Source organism: Myripristis murdjan, chromosome 5 (genome assembly GCF_902150065.1).
Source record: "Myripristis murdjan chromosome 5, fMyrMur1.1, whole genome shotgun sequence".
Lineage (NCBI taxonomy): Eukaryota > Metazoa > Chordata > Actinopteri > Holocentriformes > Holocentridae > Myripristis > Myripristis murdjan.
Window position 1 is genome coordinate 8,081,870 of NC_043984.1, and position 20,761 is coordinate 8,102,630.

At 40.8% G+C, this 20,761-nt stretch overlaps 1 protein-coding gene across 1 annotated transcript in view; it reads right to left on the reverse strand.

The window, feature by feature from the left end:
- Positions 1 to 20,761, reverse strand: part of angpt4 (angiopoietin 4) — a 70,554-nt gene that overhangs the window by 13,249 nt on the left and 36,544 nt on the right. The window contains exons 2-3 of the mRNA XM_030051876.1: positions 2,920 to 3,075; positions 2,269 to 2,390 (exon numbers count right to left, since the gene is read on the reverse strand). Of these exons, the coding sequence (XP_029907736.1) occupies positions 2,269 to 2,390; positions 2,920 to 3,075 (278 nt within the window). The remainder of the gene's footprint in view (positions 1 to 2,268; positions 2,391 to 2,919; positions 3,076 to 20,761) is intronic.

A 20,761-nucleotide genomic window follows, 5' to 3' on the forward strand; every position in this document is an offset into this window, starting at 1 on the left:
GGGTCGGATTCCTTATAAAAGTAATAGCACACTTCTCCCAATGGGGCCGCACATTTTCCCAATTCATTGTGGGGGCCTAAAACCAAAGCTGTAGGAGGAGTAGCACGCCGAAAAAGTGCAGAATAATAAAATACTATAATAATAAGAAGAAGAAATATGCAAGATAATAAGATGTGTTGCCTTTTCAAGGCAAGCACATAATTAACAGTGTGGTGTGTCAGGTAACATGTATGCACACACGTTCCTCAATCACTTCCTCCCTCCCTCTCTCTTACCCCCAAAAACTATTCTGCGTCTCAATCACCGTCTCAAACACTCACACACACACACACACACACACACACAGTCTGTTCTCTGTCATTCTCTTTCTCCATCTCTCTTTCACACACACCCTACTCTTTTTCATTTTCTCTCGCAGACACACACACACACACACACACACACTCCAACACACCCCTTTCAGGCTCTCTGTTTGCATTATATCTGTTACTGTAAACAGAGAATACGCTAGATAATTACTCCACATGTTTCACCGCACGGCGCACCGTCCAAGTTCACCTCACTATGAAAAATAGTGAAAATATTGTGATTCCAAATATTGTTGTGTCTCACAGCAACAGCTGTGGATGTATTTCCATCATCTGTAATGACTGCTTGTATTTCAAATAATCTCTCTGTTAAGTTGTGAAATCACTGATAAGGCACTTAGATTTTTTTTTTCCCCTCAGAGGGCGAGCTCAATTTTTAGGTCAGATGGTTGTTAATAAAACGTGTTTTCAACATTCATCTGTCTCTGGGGGCAATTGTAGAAATATGTAACCATTATTAAGGTTGTGTGTGTGTGTGTGTTGTGCTTTCACCACAAATAAAGACGTCCAAGTCAGTTTCAGGACCTTTACCATTCAGGTGTTGGTCAAAAGAAAGTCCAAATGACGTTAAGACCAAGTCAAGAGCCAAACCACTGCAATCTGAATCCTATTCAAAACCAAAATATAGGCAATACTGGCCTTTCCTCTCAAATGTAAAACAATGTAGGATTTTTTTAGGTATTAGCAGGATATCTGCAGGAGCTTTGCACGTCAACATCCAACAAATCAGTGCAGTGGATTTCGACAAATCAGTGCATATAATTTTGAGAATCATGACCTACGCATTTTCTAAAAGTGAATTTGTAGTGGTGGAAAGAAAAACATACCAAACATCAGTAATGTTAGCCATTTTTCATATAGCAGTCCCACATTTGTAAACTGTGCCTTCAGCTTTGCAACCCAAGCACTCAAACAATTGATTTCTTCAGAGAACACTGACCATAATGAGGTTTACAAATCTCTGCGCATGGATTTGTAATGTGAAAGCACTGATTATGAATCCAAGAGCACTCTTTATAAACCATGTGAGCATACTTCTAAACCGAGAGTACAAATGTACCCAAGGGTCCTTGATCGTTCTCAGCTGACCCCAGGGGGCCGTAGCAATGTCCTTCACTAACAATTTTCATTTTGTGCCCCTATCAGAAGCCATCGCAATAAACATTCACTACACATTACAAATTTTTCTTAGCACATTTTCTATGAAGAACACAAGGAACAATCCTTGCATCACCCTGTGTAGACTGCTAAATGGCCCTTGACCTATGAATTGCTGTGGAAAACTTTTAGAACAGTTTGTGACTTTCAGGAACACTCAAGTCTTCGTAGATGATGAAGACTGTACTAAAAAATAAAATCCACATTTTTAACTGGGTTTATCATTTCTGTAAAAGACTCCACTCCTGTATCACTTACACCACTTTGACACCACTTCCTATGATGTATAACTATTAATTCTCAGATTTAGGTCAGCCTCAAAGTTGGGTAAATTGTTCTGCGAGTGAAAAGATGGGTGACAGTAAAGCTGAGTAAGGCTGGGAGAGACAAGGAGGGGAGCCTGCACCTCATTTATTCTAATTTTCCTTAATGATATATTCTATAGTCTTACCATGTTAAATTTCAGTGTATACAAGAGTAGAAGAAACTTCAGTTCCACACCTGGTCACCAACATTAGGACAACTAATACATATACAACTAATGGTAAAAGCAAAAGTCAGAGGAACAACACCCAACAGACAATAATCAATAATCAGAAAGTGGATAAGAATGTTCCTGTGAGCCTGAAATGGTCATGTGGGGTGGAGAAAGAGCAAGACACAAACATGGAGTTGAAGCAGAGAGAGATGAGACAAACATGAGGTAAAGAAACAGATACAGAGGATTCCCCCCCTTCCCCACCTGTTCTTGTCTCGTAGCTGGCTGATCTCAGAGGTCTGCAGGAGCAGCTCCTTCTCCAGCTTGTTGGTGGACAGAGAATTTTCCAGAAGCTGGATCTCTATCCTTGATGTATGGTTCAGCACCTGGTGCGAAAAAATGACATAAAACCCTGGGCTGCAGTCCATCTGGTTTCATTTCAGCCAGCACGCTAATGTTATAACATGGTATGACATCCAGGGATGCTTTTTCCCATAATGCCTGAGCATGGGCAACATCAGCAAGAATCAAATTCCTGACTGTCACAGCAAGTTATACAGCCTGCCAATAGAACCTAGTTTGTGACCCCATTTTGTTCCAATTTACAATCATAATAAAAGGATTAACAACTGACATCATTTTGTCAAGACACTTTTTAATTTTTGCATGACAACTAAAAAAGACAATAAGAATTGTATTTAAAAAAGGACAGAAAAATAAGAAAACAGTGGAATGAAAGACTTGAAGACTGAACTTGGAGGATGATGCCCCTCTGCAGTCTTTCCAGCTTTTCTAAAATTACACCAATTGGCCCAAGTGGGACGCTATAACTTCAGCTCAAAACAAGGTGATAAGTGTTGCTGATTGGCCCACATGGGAATGGCTCACATATGCCTCTTTCACTGACTCGCTCACCTTGGCTTCGACCACGTTGAGCTTTCGTGTCTGCTCTGCTGTGTGTGTAAGGAGGTTGGTTCCAATCTCCAGCATGGTGGCTGTCTGGTTGTGCACAGCATGGGTCTGGATCTGAACCATCTCCGGCTTCATGCTCTTCTTAATGAAGTTCTCCAACTGCGGATATAAAACGCTACAGTAAATGTTTAGAGAACATGGCGAAAATAGTGACTGAACGGCAGGAGAGAATGAAGGAAAGGAGGAAGAATGAACAACAGAGAAATACAAAAGAAAGAAAGAAAGAAAGCTGTCAACTTCAGTGGCAGTGATTGCGTGTTTAGTGGTTACTGTAAGAACCCTGTATTTGTGGCTCCATGCATCCTCGGGTATTTGCTTTTCACCCTTTAGGTTACCCTCAAAATCCCTAAAACATGTGAAATGAGTTCTGCTCAGTGTTCCCCCCAGCTCAGCAGTACAAATGCTGCATTCTCATCATTGCAGCCGCTTGTCCAGCAGATAGATACACCAATTCATGAAGAGGTCTGGTATACAAAGACCCCAATCTCTCCATCTCTGGGAATATCAGGCGGTGCCAACTCATGATGCCATGCCGTGACCTTTAACCCCTGACAAATAAATAATCTATCCACCCAGGCATCCATCCATCCCTCAAGCCCCATTTCCCCAGGATATCAGTGCCACTGAGAAACACAGGCAGTTGATAAATATACCGCTGGACCAACAAACAGATCGGTCCCAGTGGGAGGACCAGTCACCGATGTGTGCTGTTTGAGGCACTGGGAGGGGAACTTAAGGCCAGGACACACAGCTGACATTGGCATGGATCGCTTCTCTTAAAAAGATGTCAGATCACAAAATTTTATGATGCTTTTCCTGTCTTCCACGGTTTTGTTTCTTGAAGGAGCCTGTTGCACAACTTGCTCTTAAGTAATGAAAACACAGTCACCAAAATCATCCGTGTGTCCTCAAGAGATCATCTGCTTCGGTGTTCCATGCCAACACGTTAGCATACACTACGTTGGAGACGAGCTTTAACTCACAAACGAGAAAATGAGAACTTGTAGCAGCTCTTAAAGGGGCATTTCACTCATTTTGTAAAATGTGATATTATTTACCTCCCTCCTAGCTGTAGGACAGTAGTGGTGTTCTCTTCCTCTAATTGGTACTGAGTGCTGGATACTGGCTGGATGCACCAAATGCTAACTGTTAGCCTCCTGCCATTGAGGTGAACTTCCCCCCAGCTAACAGTCTTACAAATAACCACCAGTTTTTTCCTCCAGTACACCAAAAATATAAAAAAACACATCACTTCCTGTAAAGCCGAGGCTTTTTCCCAGTGAAGAGCTTCCACAAACTGCTGAACAGTAAATATAAAAGCTTTTATGAACTGGATATAGACTGAAATACTGTTGTGTTATATCAGTTAGTAAGTGGTAATGAGACATTTTTTTAAATATGAAATTGTAGCATATTATTCCTTTCATATCTTAGTTCTTTACTGAAAAAACAAACAAACAAACAAACAAAACAGGTTGTATATGTGTGTGATTTTGATCCACTATAGCCAGGCAATGTTGCCTGCAGTCATATCCACAAATAGAGACTGGGCGTGCATAAAGACAAAACATGGTGCTAAGCCTAAAAACCTTGAGAAATCATTTATGCTGATTGATGCTGACCATGGCTGTTTTGCTGAAACACGTTTATTATGACTGCTCAAAACACACTGCCAGTTCATTTTTCAAAAGTGCTGGCTATTCTTCCACTCTCAACACTTATCACCAGCAGTATTTTTTTCATGGTTTTCTTCCTTCTAACCAATCATGTTATCATATTTGCCAATCCCCATGCTTGCTGACGGCAATATTACTCATTTCCACAGCCTAAATAAAGTTATCCAAGTGTTATTATGTTTAGTCTGGCTTAATTGAGATTCAGATTCAGATTAAACAAGTGCGGTGCTGTTCAATCAGAAAATGATTTAATGTGTGACGAGATACCAATCTCAGCAGCCACAAATTTGAGTGGCCTTTTGGAAGGGATTTGTGCCTGTAAGTAAATTACGCTAACCTGGAACACGGAGGAAAGAACAGATGCTGTGACGCAGCGAGAAGTTAATCAAATAATCAAATGGGGAGAAAGTAGCTGGAACGCCGGTTCATTTCTCCCCTCCTGTTCTGCTTCCCCCCGATGCTGTGCAGATAAACTTTTGACGAAAGCCAAAACCTCCACCTGGCCGACGCATGGTCCGGCCAGGAGAGAGAGGGAGAGACACAGCACACAATGGAGGTACTTGTGCTCTGTATACATGCACCCATACAGTATCTGTGTACGTGTGTGAGAAAGGAGAGCAGCACAAGTGTGCAGGGCTGATATAATGTGTGTGAATCTGTGTGTGTGTGTGTGTGTGAGAGAGAGAGAGAGAAAGAGAGAGAGAGAGAGAGAGAGAGAGAGAGAGAGAGAGAGAGAGTTGAGATTAAATGAAACAAACAAGAAATCCAAAGTTCAGCAGGTTCTTTTTTTAGTTGATTTTTTTTGTTGGGCCTCCTGAGACACAATGTGCTGACTTTTTAATTGACCCTTGCTTCCTGCCATTGGATTAGAACTACACACACACACACACACCTACACATACATACTCACACTACAATACATGATACACAGAAACATGCAAACGTGCAAATTCACACACAGGAACTGGCATACATTCACACAAGGACATGCACACACACAAAGCCAATTAGTAATACACACACACACAATTAGAAGTGAGCAAGACGTGCTTGTCCAGAGGGCTCTGGGAATACGCGCACAGCCCCACGTATGGAGGGCTTGTTTCAAGAGATGCTAACTCAAACCACATGTTGGCTTCTCTGTGATCTGGCCCTCGGAGTGACTTTACGGAGGGACGGAGGGGGACCGGGCGACCACACCGCCCCGATAAAATGGCTGACGCACAGGCAAGTAGCACTGATAGGGATCTGGGGTAACAAGTGCACCGCTGGTCGCTGGAGTGTGTCTGGATCGGGGCTGGCAGCCCTGGCCTCGATGGGATACTGAGTTACTGGGCTGAGCAGCGTCTGTCCACGGCTACGATCATCTGGAGGCCTGCGACGATCATGAAATGCGATACTGGTCGATGGGAGGATGGAGCACTTTGCTGATACTCAGGGAGGTGAAGCTGGAGGAACTCCTCACACTTGGATACTCTTATGCTGTTAGAATCTGGAATGAGATGTCGTGCTATAATGTCTCTTCATGTAAAAGCTTTCCCACAAACCTGCATCTTTGTCTTCCTCTGCAGTTTCCTACATTTCCCACAATGCCTTTAGCCTTAGCTTGTGAACATGTGTCAGTGTCTGCAGGTTCATGGCTGTGCCCCAAATGCCAGGCTCAGACTGCAAGACTTAAGAAAGCTCACTGTTCTGTTCAAACTACACAACAATCTGTCCTGTATTTTATATCTTTTCTGTGCTGTGGTGCGAAAACACAACACAAGTGAGCGCAGACGAGGTGCACTAATTACATGATGTGTCTCCTGATGCGAGAAGTGAACCCTAACAAACAAAGCCAGCATGCCGTTGTTATGATGTGTGCACTATTTTGTGCTGAAAAAGACAAAAATGAGGAGAGTCAGAACCTGGCAGAAAGAATAGCTGGGAAGAAGTAAATAATTGTCTAATTTTGTACATATTCATTATTTCATTCAGCATGAGCGTGGTGTAGGGTGTCCCACATGAGGTTTGTGGCCCAGGGCCCCATGGTCCTATGATCTAGCCCTGGTGCAAAATAATGAATCTGGAAAGAAGCTCTTGCTCTGTGATGAGGGACTGATAGCAAAACCTGAAGCTCACCTCTGGTACTCTGAGAAGAGAAGATGCTCTGTCAGACTGCATCCCAGCTGCTGGAAATATCTCAGTGGGACTTATAGCAAAGCTGGTGTTAACTCCCTAACTGGCGAGGCAAACAGCAGCTGATACAAAACAAACAAACAAACAAACAAACAAATATAGAGTATATGCCAAAAAACATTACTTGTTGCTGTTTCTAGCAAAAAAAAAAAAAAAACAGCATCAGCACCATTAAAGGAGGACAACATTTTAAATTATTTTGAATTGCCTTTTTATTTTGTACATAGTTAGACTTATTTCCAACTATTATAATGATTGTGTGGCGGTGTATTAGGGCCATTGTAAAGAAAAAAAAAATGTATGTGGCCAGGAGAGGGGGGTAATATTCTGAGAAAAAGAACTCAGAGTTTCTGAGATTACAAATTTCTCGCAAATTTATGAGAAAAAAAAATGTTTTACCTTAGTTCAATGATTATACAGTCAGCTCTGCGTTGGGAAAATTGTATTGAGTTTTCAGTTGACAGAGACACCTTCTCAATTATCACTAGCATTAACACTGTTCAGAGGAATAAACCATGAACAATATCCAGAAATAGTTACAACAGATGTGTAGTGTGTTCTGGTAAATAATATTATATATTATATACATGATTACTGATGAAACTACATGTCGACTTCTCTCTGATCTAGCCTCCTTTCCCCCTGTGAGAGCAGCTGAATGGGACTTTGAGGGACTGGACTGGGGCTGATAGGGATCTGCTGTTACAAGTGCACTCTCAGTCACTGGAGTGTGTCTGCTTCTGCACTGACAGCTCTGTGCTTAAAGGGATACTGTCACAATTCAAACACTCCCTGCACACTTGCTGTACAGTGTGAAAAAGTCAATTCCCATCAGGACCGCAGACACTGCCATGTCATTAACACGAGCTCAGACTCCCATCAACACCCTTCATCTCCTGTAAAGCTGATGCAAAAAGCAGCTGAACGGGCGGCGTGTTGCTCAGGAAGCCCACTGGACAAGAAAACTTGGCCACAGCTGAAGTTGTCACGGTCACCGGCTGTCAACAGCCAGACAATTTCCATGCTTCCTTGTCTCCCTTCTGATGTGAGCTCAGTTTTTGTTCTGCCTGGCAAAAACAAAAATAGCAGAGGACTTGATTAAAGCCACTCAGATTTCCCCAGATGTTACTGTCTGAAAGAGTGAATGAGCTTTTTTCTGTTTATTTTCCATTACCTAGTTAGCACTTGGTAATTATTTTAACTAGTTGAAACAGCCAACAGCAACATGTTGGGAAATACAAAACCCCTCTACCTACATAGATAATATTATATAAATATTATATAAATCATTGCCACTTTGCCATGCACTGACACTTCTCAGTCTCTCTGTCTCAGAGAGACAGAGTGAGAGAAAATCAGGCAATGTGCAATTTTATAACTGCATCTTCATACATCTTAATTTCAGACATGTAGGAAACCAACCTTGTCTATCTACACTTACCTCTGTCAGCATCACCAACATAAATCCAGCCTCATTCACATTTACATGCTAGAATAACTTTGAATCTTAACCTACAAGTTCTACAAATATGTGATGCACGCTCCATGTTTGGATGCACGAAAACACACACACACACATGTCTGTGTGTGTCCATTTAGCATGGACATGCGTCAAATCCAAAACTAACAAGCACAGCAATCAATTTTCAGACTGAAGACCTTTAAATCACACAGTGACCTTTAAATTGCACATGTAGGACGCTGCACACTTAAAAAAACAAAAACTGAGAAAAAGCATTCTGAAGCAGTGACTTGCAGAATACAGTTTACCAAACCTGACATTTGATCAGAGCAGCAAAGTGACATGCATAAAATTTGATGTGAAAAAAGATGTCGACATGAGCTTGATGAATCTGAACTGAAGATTTTAAAAAATAATAAGAATACACACACACACACACACACACACTGACTTGCAAAGCTTGTTATTGTTTTTGCAGTGTGCCCCCATATATCAGAGCGCCCAGATGTTTTGGCTGAATACTCAAAGTGTCGTGAACCAGAGGGCCGAGCCAACTGCCTGAGGCTTCGTCACTGAACCGTCCTCCACTTGTCACAGGGGAATAACTCTGCATGGTGCAGGGCTCTCTCTCTCTCTCTCTCTCTCTCTCTCTCTCTCGCTCTCTCTCTCTCCCTCCTTCTGCTTTGAACTACACGCTCCATCTCTCTAGCCCCTTCTGTAGCTGATTGTTCATCTAAATTTTTCTTTTTTTCATAAAGTATGATGCATGATGATGACTTACAAAAGCTGAACAGCAAAATTCATTAGTGTTGCAATAACTGCCTGTCCAATAAGTCACGAGTACATCGATGTCAGAATCAGGCATATATTTTTTGCTGTCTTGTTTGCTCAGGTGTGCCATGCTAACACTTCAGCGTACGCTCTGCTGAGTGATGGGACACGAGCGAATCCGTCTCGCTCTCTCTCTCTCTCTCTCTCTCTCTCTCTCTCTCTCTCTCTCTCTCTCTCTCTCTCTGCGAACCACCCAAGCCTCGCCACCGCTATAAGTGGCCGACTTAAAAATAGAAAGCTTGCAAAAACTATGGGACTCCAAGCCAAAAACAAGATACTTCATTCCGGAGTGACATTGTGCTGAATATTTTTTCATTTATAGATAGCAAATTTGAGTCCAGATAACTGAAAAAGCTCTAGCTCCTCAAAACACAAGCTATCTCAAACACAGCACAGAAACACCATGTGGTGGCTTGCCTGAAACCCTATTGAACCTGGTTATTATCACTTATAACAATTAAATGTTACTTCTTTTTTAAAATGTGTAAATCTGTTAACCATCAGTGGTCGAGGCGCTACACTCATTGAACTGAAGACCTTTCGACACAGACAAGAATCCCTGAGGGTATTCTGTCCAGACGGACCGATTTGAGCTAATTTGAATGAATTTCCTCATAAAGCTTAACAAGTTAGTGCAAAGTGCGGTATGCTTCCTCATCAAGATAAGAAATAACTGACTAAAAGAATTAACTGCTCATTACACAGTATACTCACTGGAGGTTTCAGTGGCCAGAGGGGGAACGAGGCGACTAGTTTAAGAAAACAACACTGCGCTAAAAGGAGAAAATATGGTTGTTGTTGTTGAATGAAAAACGTATTTTCCCAAAATGTCAATTATTGGGTGGGAGTGGGTCAGGCAGGTGCTGTACTGTGTGTTTTGAAATGACTTCACAGGCTAGAGAGTTGAAAAATTATATAGAGGATGATGAAACTTCAATTAAAATTTAAATAAAGTAAAATCACCGAGTCATTAAATGGTTTTCATCTGATAACAGCGGCATATTCCTGCACCCCGCCCACACCACTGCAAGGATTTTTTTCCCTTTTTTTCTGACAATTATGCCTATCTGAATCTTGAACTGTTTTCATTCTGATCAGGCTGCAGTGAAGCAAGCAGAAACTCCTCCCTGCATCTATTCTGTGTATGCAGTGCATTTTCTGAGCAATTATTCATTCTTTATTTCATGTAATAAGTGAGATATATTGATTTCCATCATGCAGCTATCATAAAATTATCATCCAGATGGCTTCCAGGGCCAGATCTTTCACCACAACCCCTTCTGATGGCTGTCAAATGAGAGGAATTTGTATTTTCTAAGCAATTCCTCTCGGATGTGGAACAACAGTGCAGCAGAGCAGCAGATGTTTTGTGTCATAGCTACATGGCAAATACTAAATGTGCATTCTTAACACATTGAAGTTGAACTGCTTCCACTTGACTCTGAGGTTAGCTGCATAAACCAGGGTTGCCGTGTCCACTCGGACATCAAATCCAAGGCCTTTTAAGTGAGTTTTAAGCTCCTCTGCTGAAATTCAACAACTCTAAAGTGGCATGTTTTGGAGTGAGGTCAAAATTATGGATCATAGATCACGGCGAAATCTTTCAGCTGCTGCGCCATTAACACAAATATCCATCAAAGTGTTTTCCTTAAGATGTGAAGTTGTGTTCATCCTAGTTCTCACGTCCAGCGAGCTAAGGCGTAGCGCTAGATTTGGGTCCCATATTACCCCGTGTACTACCTGCCGGTCTCATGAGTGGGCTCATCGCTGCTGCATGGCATGGAGTTTTCTTCAGACCCCCAGAACTTTATTTTAAATTTTGGGCGAGATCTCAAGGTTTCTAAAGACACCAGTGTGTATGTGTATGCTACAGCCATAAAACAATGGTATCTTGACTTTAATATTTCACTCAGTTTAAGCCTGATGTAGCTTCAATGAAGCTGCAACCAGCAGACATTGTACTGGATATGTATGTGATGTGACATTGTAAAACAATATGTACTTTTTTTTTTTTTTTTTTTTTTTTTTTTTTTAATGTACCTTTCAAGGTACATAAGGGAAAATTTAAGGGGAAATCAAGTATTAAGGGGTTACAATAAAAATAAGTTCTTTCAAGGCTATCCATCCATCCATGCTTACTTATTCATCCATAAGTTAATAATAATACTAATAAAGTATCCCTAAATATTCAAGGATTTTCAAGCACCTTAAGAACCCTGATAAGATGTAGTTGCTGATTTATATCTAGAAACTCTCATCATCTCATTCTGTGCTCCCCATCAGGCTGAGTCACAACAAACTGCAGATTTATAACTGGAAACCATCAAACTCACTGCATACCATACTTATTATATTTCCCCTGAATTTGACTTGTCACATATTTCCTCTGAGCTGACTCATGTAAATAGTAGAAGTGGACCCCCTTTCAACACATAAAAGGAAAGTGGTGTATTCTTAAACATTCCTTACTTTATCACAATCGTACAGGGCAGATGCCGGCCGTGTAAGTGATGCCATGTTTTTTCACCTGTCAAAATGTACTTGGACGCGCCTTTCTTAGCTTCCCTCTTAAACCTGAGCTCATGTTTTGAATCCCAGTGGCTAGAGAATGTACCGTTTTTAGCACATCTCATGATGGGTGTTCTTGAAAACACTGAACCACTGATGAGACGCGTTACACAAGTTGTTGGGAAATAACACTGACATGACAGGAGTGGGGTCGGGGTGAGTGGGAGCAGCAAGTGCGACCTTTATTTTTTACAGAATTGAAAAACTGGGAGAAACTGAGCAAGAAAGAGAGCTAGATGAAGGCAGATAGAGATACAGTAGCAGGATTGAAAAGCTCACAATACAATTAGACAATTACAACAGAGTCAATAGATTCCTCACATGTTTTTCTAGTGTGATGTGAGCCAACTAAACAGGTGAAGTGTGAGTTTTTTGTCCTCCTTGACTTCAAAATTTGGGTTGTGCTCTTCACATTTTTTGAATATGCTCATTGGATTTGGGTTTAGCGTGCCACTGAGAATCATATTGTTGAAGGGCAACCTTCTCCTTCAACACAAATTTATGCAGGCAATTTATTGTGTCAGGGAATCCATTATATCAACCCTACAGAACACAGACTGTTTCCAAAATACATGGAATATACAACCAGGAAAGGGTAAGCAAGTACCTTATTACATTTTAAATTTGTGATTACTCATGAATCCATGATTACCTTGTGTACTGCCCCTGATTAAAGGGGCAGTAAGCAATTTTTTTAAAAAAAAAAAATATACCTATTACTGAAGGAATGATTGCATTTTTAAAATCATTTTTAAATGATAGTAATAAAATGTCACATACAGGATCAAGAAGACAGCGCTATCTGTGTGTGGAGGTGCTACTGATCCATGATAAAAGCTATATTGCTGTTAGCATAATAAAAACTGAAGCCACACTGATACCATACTGGTATGTCCAACTTTTCTGCACTTTACAACAAAGGTGTTATGATCATAAATCTATCTTCTGTAGCTCTGTGAACTTCAGCAGAAGTGGGAGGCACAACTTTCTCGGCTATCTTTCCCACCTAGCACCCACCTAATGATTACCTATTGTAAAAGCTAAAGGGGAAATTGTGAACCCTGCAATACCTCTTATCTCAAGACACTGCCACACTGTTGCAAACGGCCATTGTGCAGCACAACTGGATTCTTTGATAATATGCTCTAACTATTTTTTAATAGCATTTGGAGCCTTAAAGAAATCACACACCTCCAACAGTAGGTTATGAGTTAGGTTCTCCCCTTTTTGCACCTCACTCCACGCAGGTGGACTACCATCTGTATCATTAGGATAGATAGCTACATTCACCTGATATTCCTACTCTAACTTTCAACAAGCAAGAGTAAGGAAGTCATTGGAGTTATCGAATTGGCACCTACTTCGCTGAGTGAGGAATGTGGCTTCCAACACTGTTTTCCTTCTTCATTCAACACTTCAGGTTAAAAGTCTTCATACAACTCAGGACCCTCAGATTTTCTGGGGTTACATGAAAATAATTACCCCCACCCCCCACCCCCAACACAACCAAGTTCTCTTTACTTTTTACTTCCCATGAAACAAAGACTAACTGGGTCTCCAGCTGATTGCTGCTGTTTGTCTATAGTCAATCTCTGTAGCTTCCTGTTTGCCAGGTTAGGGTTAGGGTTGGGGTTAGGGTTATTCTTCAAACCTTCTACATCAGCAAGGACAGACAGTGTCATGGCTTTGAATCAGCCCGCACACTTCGGCAGTATCAGGGACTGGAAACAAGTGAATGATTGTGAAGGCCAATGTCCGCTGGCTCTGTGTTATCACGTCATGTTCGGGTTAATGTCCACCAGCAGCACTTAGATCAGCCACTGCCAGACTTTAGCTCATCTTGGGTGTTTATTTGTCTTCAGGGGTTTCATTTTTTTTTTAACCTCAGTTACAGTGAGCAACGCATCAAGTAGACTGCAGGTTTATTTTACAAGTTTCCTGCTCACATTTTTCATGTCAGTCAGCAGAGTCAATCAGGAAAGTGAACTTAGGTAAAAAATATAAAGGTTCCTTTATAGGCACAGAACTGATAAGACAGATAGTAAAGCAAACTCCAGGGCAATCTAACCCTGAGTCAAACAGGTCAACTGAAACTACAGGTATACAACCTGAAAACACTTAGAGAGAAACAGGGATTACGCATGTCTATGTTATCCATTTATAGTGAATTTAAAGGTTATCAATCATTTATTGCTTTCAATCAGGAATTGTCATTTTGGCACAGTGTTTTAATAGACTGTATAATATAGCAGGGTGAGATCACAAAATCTCATGGTGTTGCAGATGCCAAACAGTCGAACTGGATCTCTGAGGAAACTAGAAAAAAAGCATTCAACAGAGCACATACCAGTGCATCTGTCAACACCATGCAATTTTTAAGATATGTGAGTTCCACATGTTGGATATTCACCAAAACTAAATCACACCCATCTTGTACCACTTCTTTGGCCAATCACTGTGAAAATTTTTAAGATCATATTTAATATCATATCCAAATCAATAATTCCATCAGTAAACCAAGAGGCTACAACACCCAGAGAGTATGTGAAATTAAACTTTGTCCTGGTTTATCACAGTAAACGACTGAATGTTTCAGAGAACTGCCAAAAGCGCCGCCCAGTACTGGACTCACCTGAGACAAACAGAGGGAACCGACTTTGTATGTTCCATTCCTCATTGAGAAGACACACACACACACACACACACACACACACACACCAAGAAACAGATGATAAGATTGACCTTTAGACCAAACCCATGACTTCGACTAAGGGAGGAACTACAGGAGGACTAATGGGAATATTGGAATAATGGGAATCCTAGAATACTGCCTCTTCAACCTGCTGCTCACTCTGAACAGGTAGAACGGGCATTGTAAAGTGAATTCTAACTTTGTCAGTGGACCTACTGGCAGCCATCTTTGAGGAAGAGATTAAACAACTTTATTGACACTTCCATTGTGACTGGAGGGTTCATAGGTGGGACTCTTCGTCACAGTGCGTGCAGCTCACAGCAACATCGAAGAGGTAAGTTAAAGTTAACGCGTGATTAAATTCAAATCATCAGAGTGCTGCTAAAGTTATTAAACACGATTGGATGCTAATTCATAGCCTTTCAGACTAACCGTAATATTTGCTTGTTAGATTTTGTCAATTAATCCTAATTAGCTGCTGCTAACACAGTTAACAACAAAGAGGTTACAAAGAAAGAGTTACAAAGAGGTTACAGGTGGTAAAGCCACCAGTAACATCCTCAACCCCAATAATGATTTACTACTCAGAAAAACATTTTTGTTATCATTATCATTGTTGTTATTATTATGTGAATAAAAATCAAGAGCCACACAGTTATTTTCAGAATTCCGTTCTTCATTTTCTTGTGGAAAGTTACTGTTAGCTGTGTGTCAGGCTTCTGTTAGCGCTGCTGGCTCAAACAAACCATGACCTTCTGCAGTGAGCATGTACAGCTGGTGCTCTGGCAAGAGGAAGCAGTGGAAATACTCTGATTTGCTGTGAACCAAAGTCCCATTCCAGCTCTAGCCAATTCAATTTCTATGTTCTGAACTCTTAATGTGATTTCTAGAAGATCCGCCATTCAAAGTTCAAATTAACATTCAGGGACCTTTATAGAGCAGGGTGTACTACCATGACTGACTGACTTCCTGCTTGAACTGTTTTTGCTTCACTCAGAGACAAAATGGCTTCCAGGTCATCGTATGATCTATGCTGTCCTATCTGCCAAGACATCTTTCAATGTCCCGTCATCCTGTCATGTTGCCACAGCTTCTGTCAAGCCTGTATCCGGAAATGGTGGTCAGGAAAAACAATAAAAGAGTGTGCAGTTTGTAAGAGAAGATCTTCAAAGGATTTTCCGCCTATTAACTTGGCACTGAAGAACCTGTGTGAGGCCTACATGGAGAGAGGGCAGAGAGCTTCAGAAAAGTTGGAACCTCTCTGCAGTCTGCACTCTGAGAAACTCAGGCTCTTCTGTCTGGACCATCAGCAGGCGGTGTGTCTTGTGTGTCGAGATGCAAAAACACACGCCGGCCACAGTTTCAGTCCCATTGATGAAGCTGCACGAAATCAAAAGGAGAAACTTCAGGAAAAGCTGACACCCTTACAGGAAAAACTGAAGATTTTTAATGAATTTAGAGGAAATTGTAATCAAATAGCAGAGCACATTAAGGCCCAGGCCCGTCGCACAGAGAGGCAGATTAGGGAGGAGTTTAAGAAGTTTCACCAATTTCTCCATGAGGAAGAGGAGGTCAGGATCGCCGCACTGAGGAATGAACAGGAGCAGAAGAGTCAGATGATGCACAGAAAGATGGAGGATCTGACTGGAGAGATACAAATTCTTTCAGACACAATCAGATCTTTAGAGAAGGAGCTGAGAGCTGAAAATGTCTCATTCCTGCAGAGCTATAAGGCTACAATGGAAAGAGTCCAGCGCCCCCTGCTGGAGAATCCACAGTCGCTCTCAGGAGCTCTGATAGACGAGGCCAAACACCTGGGCAATCTGAGCTTCAATGTCTGGAACAAGATGAAGGACATCGTCTCCTACAGTCCTGTGATTCTGGACCCCAACACCGCCTACTCAGAACTCATCCTGTCTGAAGATCTGACTACTGTGAGACGAGGAGAGGGGCACACGCTCCCCAAAAACCCAGAGAGGTTTGTCAAATTCATCGCTGTCCTGGGCACAAAGGGCCTCAAGTCAGGTATTCACAGCTGGGATGTTGAGGTTGGAGACAGCACAGGCTGGGGCCTGGGTGTGGTCGCAGAGTCCAGCTGGAGGAAGGATGACATCATAAGTGGACTGTGGGTGATAGGGCTGCGTGATGGTAAATACACAGCACTGTCCCCATCACAGCCAGTCATCAATCTCCAAGTGAGGAAAAAGCCCCACCGGGTCAGAGTTTATCTGGACTGGAACAGAGGAAAGCTGTCATTCTCTGATCCTGATACTAACACACTTATTCACACCTTCACACACACTTTCAATGACAGACTGTTTCCACACATTGGCTCTTGGAAAGAAGTTCCTCTGAAGATTTCACCAGTGAAGGTCTTTGTAACAGTGGAAGGTCAAAAGTAGAGATGAGAAAGATGATGCCATGTCACCGTCCAGTTCTGTACATGGAATTCTGCTCATGTAAGGGTTCCATGATATAAACATTATAAATACAATATTATCATTTTACTGTCCAATCTATGATGATAATCAAAGGAAGGAATGATATGATGATGCTCTTAAATCATTTTAAAGAGGCCTGTTGGGCAAGTTTTTTGTTTGTATTTGATTTTATTTGATATTATTTTTAACAATATATATATATATTTTTTTAGCAGTTTTTGCAGTAATGAGTTATATAATTATCATAAACATTGTAATACACACCAACAAGTAAATTAACTTTAATTCCAACACAACAAACACGTAAAATAAATTACAAAACAAACAAATAAATGAAGAATTTAAATATATAATTATACTATAAATCCTATCAGTGTTTAGAGTCAATGTTTAAATGTCTCTGATTTCAAACTGTTTGTTGAACAATACTCTTGTAAAAAAAAAAAAAAAAAAAAAAAAAAAAAAGTATGAAAATAATACAAAGATAATAAAATACAATTTCTCTGAAACCATCCGAAACCAAGACAGGTCTGATCTGCTGATGATTAAAACAGGAAAAGAAAATGACACCTAAGCAGGGCAAAGAAAAGAGTCCTTTGTGTTAATAATCCTGGGTTGTTTTAATATGTTGCATATGAAAGTCTAATTGTTGAAGGGAATGTGTATTTTGCTTCTTTCCTTTTCTTTTTTAGCAAAGGGGCAGAGTAACTGAACAAATGAGTACATGAAAGAAGTGTTGTGTATGTGTCAGCTGGAATGCTTATGAAAAGAGGAAATCCACATTAATGTACTGTGTGAAGGGGACCAGTTGTCATCAAAGTGTTGGATATTGTTATTGTCTTTCAAAGATGCTGTGATGCTTGTTATTTTTATTGTTATTTTATTTTATATTCTTGGCAAAGGTTAGTGATATTGTTGTGAATTTCCTGCGGGATGAATAAAGTATCTATCTATCTATCTATCTATCTATCTATCTATCTATCTATCTATCTATCGATATTAATATTAATGGTTTGAGTTGTTTGGATATTTGTAATATGGAGCTGTCACCAAGCACTAGTCTGAGTACAACAGTACACTTTACTCACACTACAGTACAGTGTACTTTCCCTTCTTTTCAATGTTGTTCATTTACAGTTTGGAAAAAAAAAAGCCCTCAACTGGATTGTAAATCTATGAACTTATCAATAAAAAGATGAATGTCTGTATCTAACCATATGAACAAAATTGATTTTGTTTCTGTTATTTTCATGTAACTTTTTACAATTTTGGGGGGGAGCATTATGGTAATTTTATCATTATTTAATTCTAAATGCAGAATTCTAATATCAGTATAATTTTCTTTCTTTTTTTTCTTGCTAATCGTCATAAAACCAATCAGTGTGGCTGTCGTCATCCTGGAAGAGAGCACTCCCATCAGGATGGAAATGTTTCATGACAGTGTAACTCTGTGTTGATTTGATTTGTGAGCCTTCCCTTTAATGAGACCAGTGGAGAATGCCTGATCTACTTCTCCACTCAAATATGAGTAAATAAAAACCATTTAATTTCCTCAAAAAATGGGTACAGAGACTTGTTTTTTATATTGGCATAATCTGCCTTGTTCATGTTCGTTTATGTGCTGAAAGCGTTATTTTTGGAAGGGTTTTGCCACATTATGGAAGTGAATGGAGAGATAGAAATACAGTATTGCGGATTATCAGCCCAGGGGAGCACAGAGCAACTAATGAGGATATTTCACCACCACTATGTGGACTCATGGACTTCATTTTTGCTTTAAATGCCTGACAGGGGACACCTGAAAATGAACAGCAATTTCAACAATTGTGAATGAAAAGCCTCAGTTGTTTCCATGTGTATTTTTGTTGATGAGGCAAACCCTTCATTTCCAGAGAGTAAAGGCTACAGTTCAGACTGACAGACCCCAGCTCAAGCTAGGTAAGCATCCGCCCTGCTGAAGTGTCCTGGAGGTGGGCCAAGCAAACAGACAATTTCCCTTTGGATATCAATAAATTTTCCCATTATTATCTTATGAGGGAGTGGTTGTTTTTTCCTCTGCGAGGGAAGCAGCCTTGCTGATCCAACAGGTCATGACACATCGTTCATTTGTAGTTTGTTCAGAGGAGAATAGCAGCCTCAACTTTCACTTTCTTTACTTTAAGTAACTTTCATCCTCTGTATGCTCTGTATGGGAAAGCTAATTTTATGAAGAGGTAGGAGTGGGAAAGTAGCTGAGTGGACCCAAATTATTTTAAATGTTGTTCCCACAGGATGCCAGTTTGAGTTCCTTTCACTCTTCAGCAAACATGGGCCAAATGCATAAAAAGCAGTTCCATAAAATAGATCTACATCGTATCCCTATTATATTCCACTACATTTTACAATCAAGAAAGAGGATGCTTCTGATTATTCCTAATTTTAATAAGCCTCACAAGCCAGCCAGTGCTTTATTTTATGGCTCAGCGGTTGGCTCAATTATACAAAGTTTCATAAGAAATAGGCAGGAAGGTCATTGCACTAACATTAGCTATGGGTGGCTTGGTGGTTAACGAGTCCTGTCTCCTAAAAATTGGGTTCTCATACAACTAAACTGCATTCTCAATTACATTTCAAGCAGAACATACTTTTGTCGTGAATTACGCTTGTTTTATAATGTATCACAAGAACATCTGCAATCCCCATGTTTCCAGGTTGTGCAAGGAGACAAGTGAGTGGCAGATGGGTCAGACAACTGCCTGTATCCCAAGTGACCCGAGTTTGAGTCCAGCATAAAGCGAGTGTTCGTTTTTTGCAAATGTCATGTTACGTCACCATAACATAGAGTTTCTATGCCAAAATCTTTTCCAGAGCCCTAACCAAATGGTTTTTGGTGCCCAACCCTGACCTTTCCCTAACCTAATACTACCTGACGTGATATACAAAATATGTTGCAAAGGGAGAAAGGCGAGCTGCGTGGTTCTAGTGGCTCATATGACAGGTGCTCTTTACAGGGGCAGGTCAAAGTCCATTTAGAAACAAAATCCTTGATAAAAGTCTCAATTTCTCAGAGAATTGGTATATTTAGTTGCCTTACTTAGACAGCAGGCCACTTTTGTACTGAGACTGACTCATTATGCCAAGCCTTCATCATTATTTATTTCACAAATGCCTTTGCAATAAATCACAGGATTACCAAAAAAAAAAAAAAACATGTAAGTGTTCATTGTAAGGGGTTTTCAGATAGATCCAAAAATATATTTTTAAAAAAGCACCCTCTTCCTGCATCTGGTTAATATATATCGCAGCTTTATATTCTCCAACAGGGTTCTCCACTGTGTCACTAACCTACATATTATAGCCTAATGACCTCAAACTGCCTGTTATGTGTAAGGACTCCCAGCACTGACGCAGAAGGGTCAGGGCTCTGTGTGTGTGTGTGTGTGTGTGTGTGTGTGTGTGTGCGCGCATGTTTGTCCTGTTTAAGGGGCTGCGTGTGACTATCCTTGCTCTGTGTGTGCATATCGGCATGTCTGAGCCTGTGTGTCTGTGTGTGTGAGAGAGTGCATGAGCATGTGTGTGTGTGTGTGTGTGTGTGTGTGTGAAACTGCAGGGTCACCACTACACCCCCACAAACGAGCCACGACAAATATCTCACTCATCTCACTCATCTAACCACAATCAGGACCAGATGGACTAAGTCAACACAGTGGTGATGCATATGTGAGTGTATGTGAGTGTGTGTGTGTGTGTGTGTGTGTGTGTGTGTGTGTGTGTGTGTATGTGTGAGTGTAGTTACGAGCATGCAGATGTGAGCAAACCGTTGTAAATTGTAAGTATGCATGTAGGAGTGTGTGTCCATGTTCATATGTTTAACTATACCAGTGTGTGTGTGTGTGTGTGTGTAGTTACGAGCATGCAGATGTGAACAAACCTTTGTAAATTGTAAGTATGCATGTAG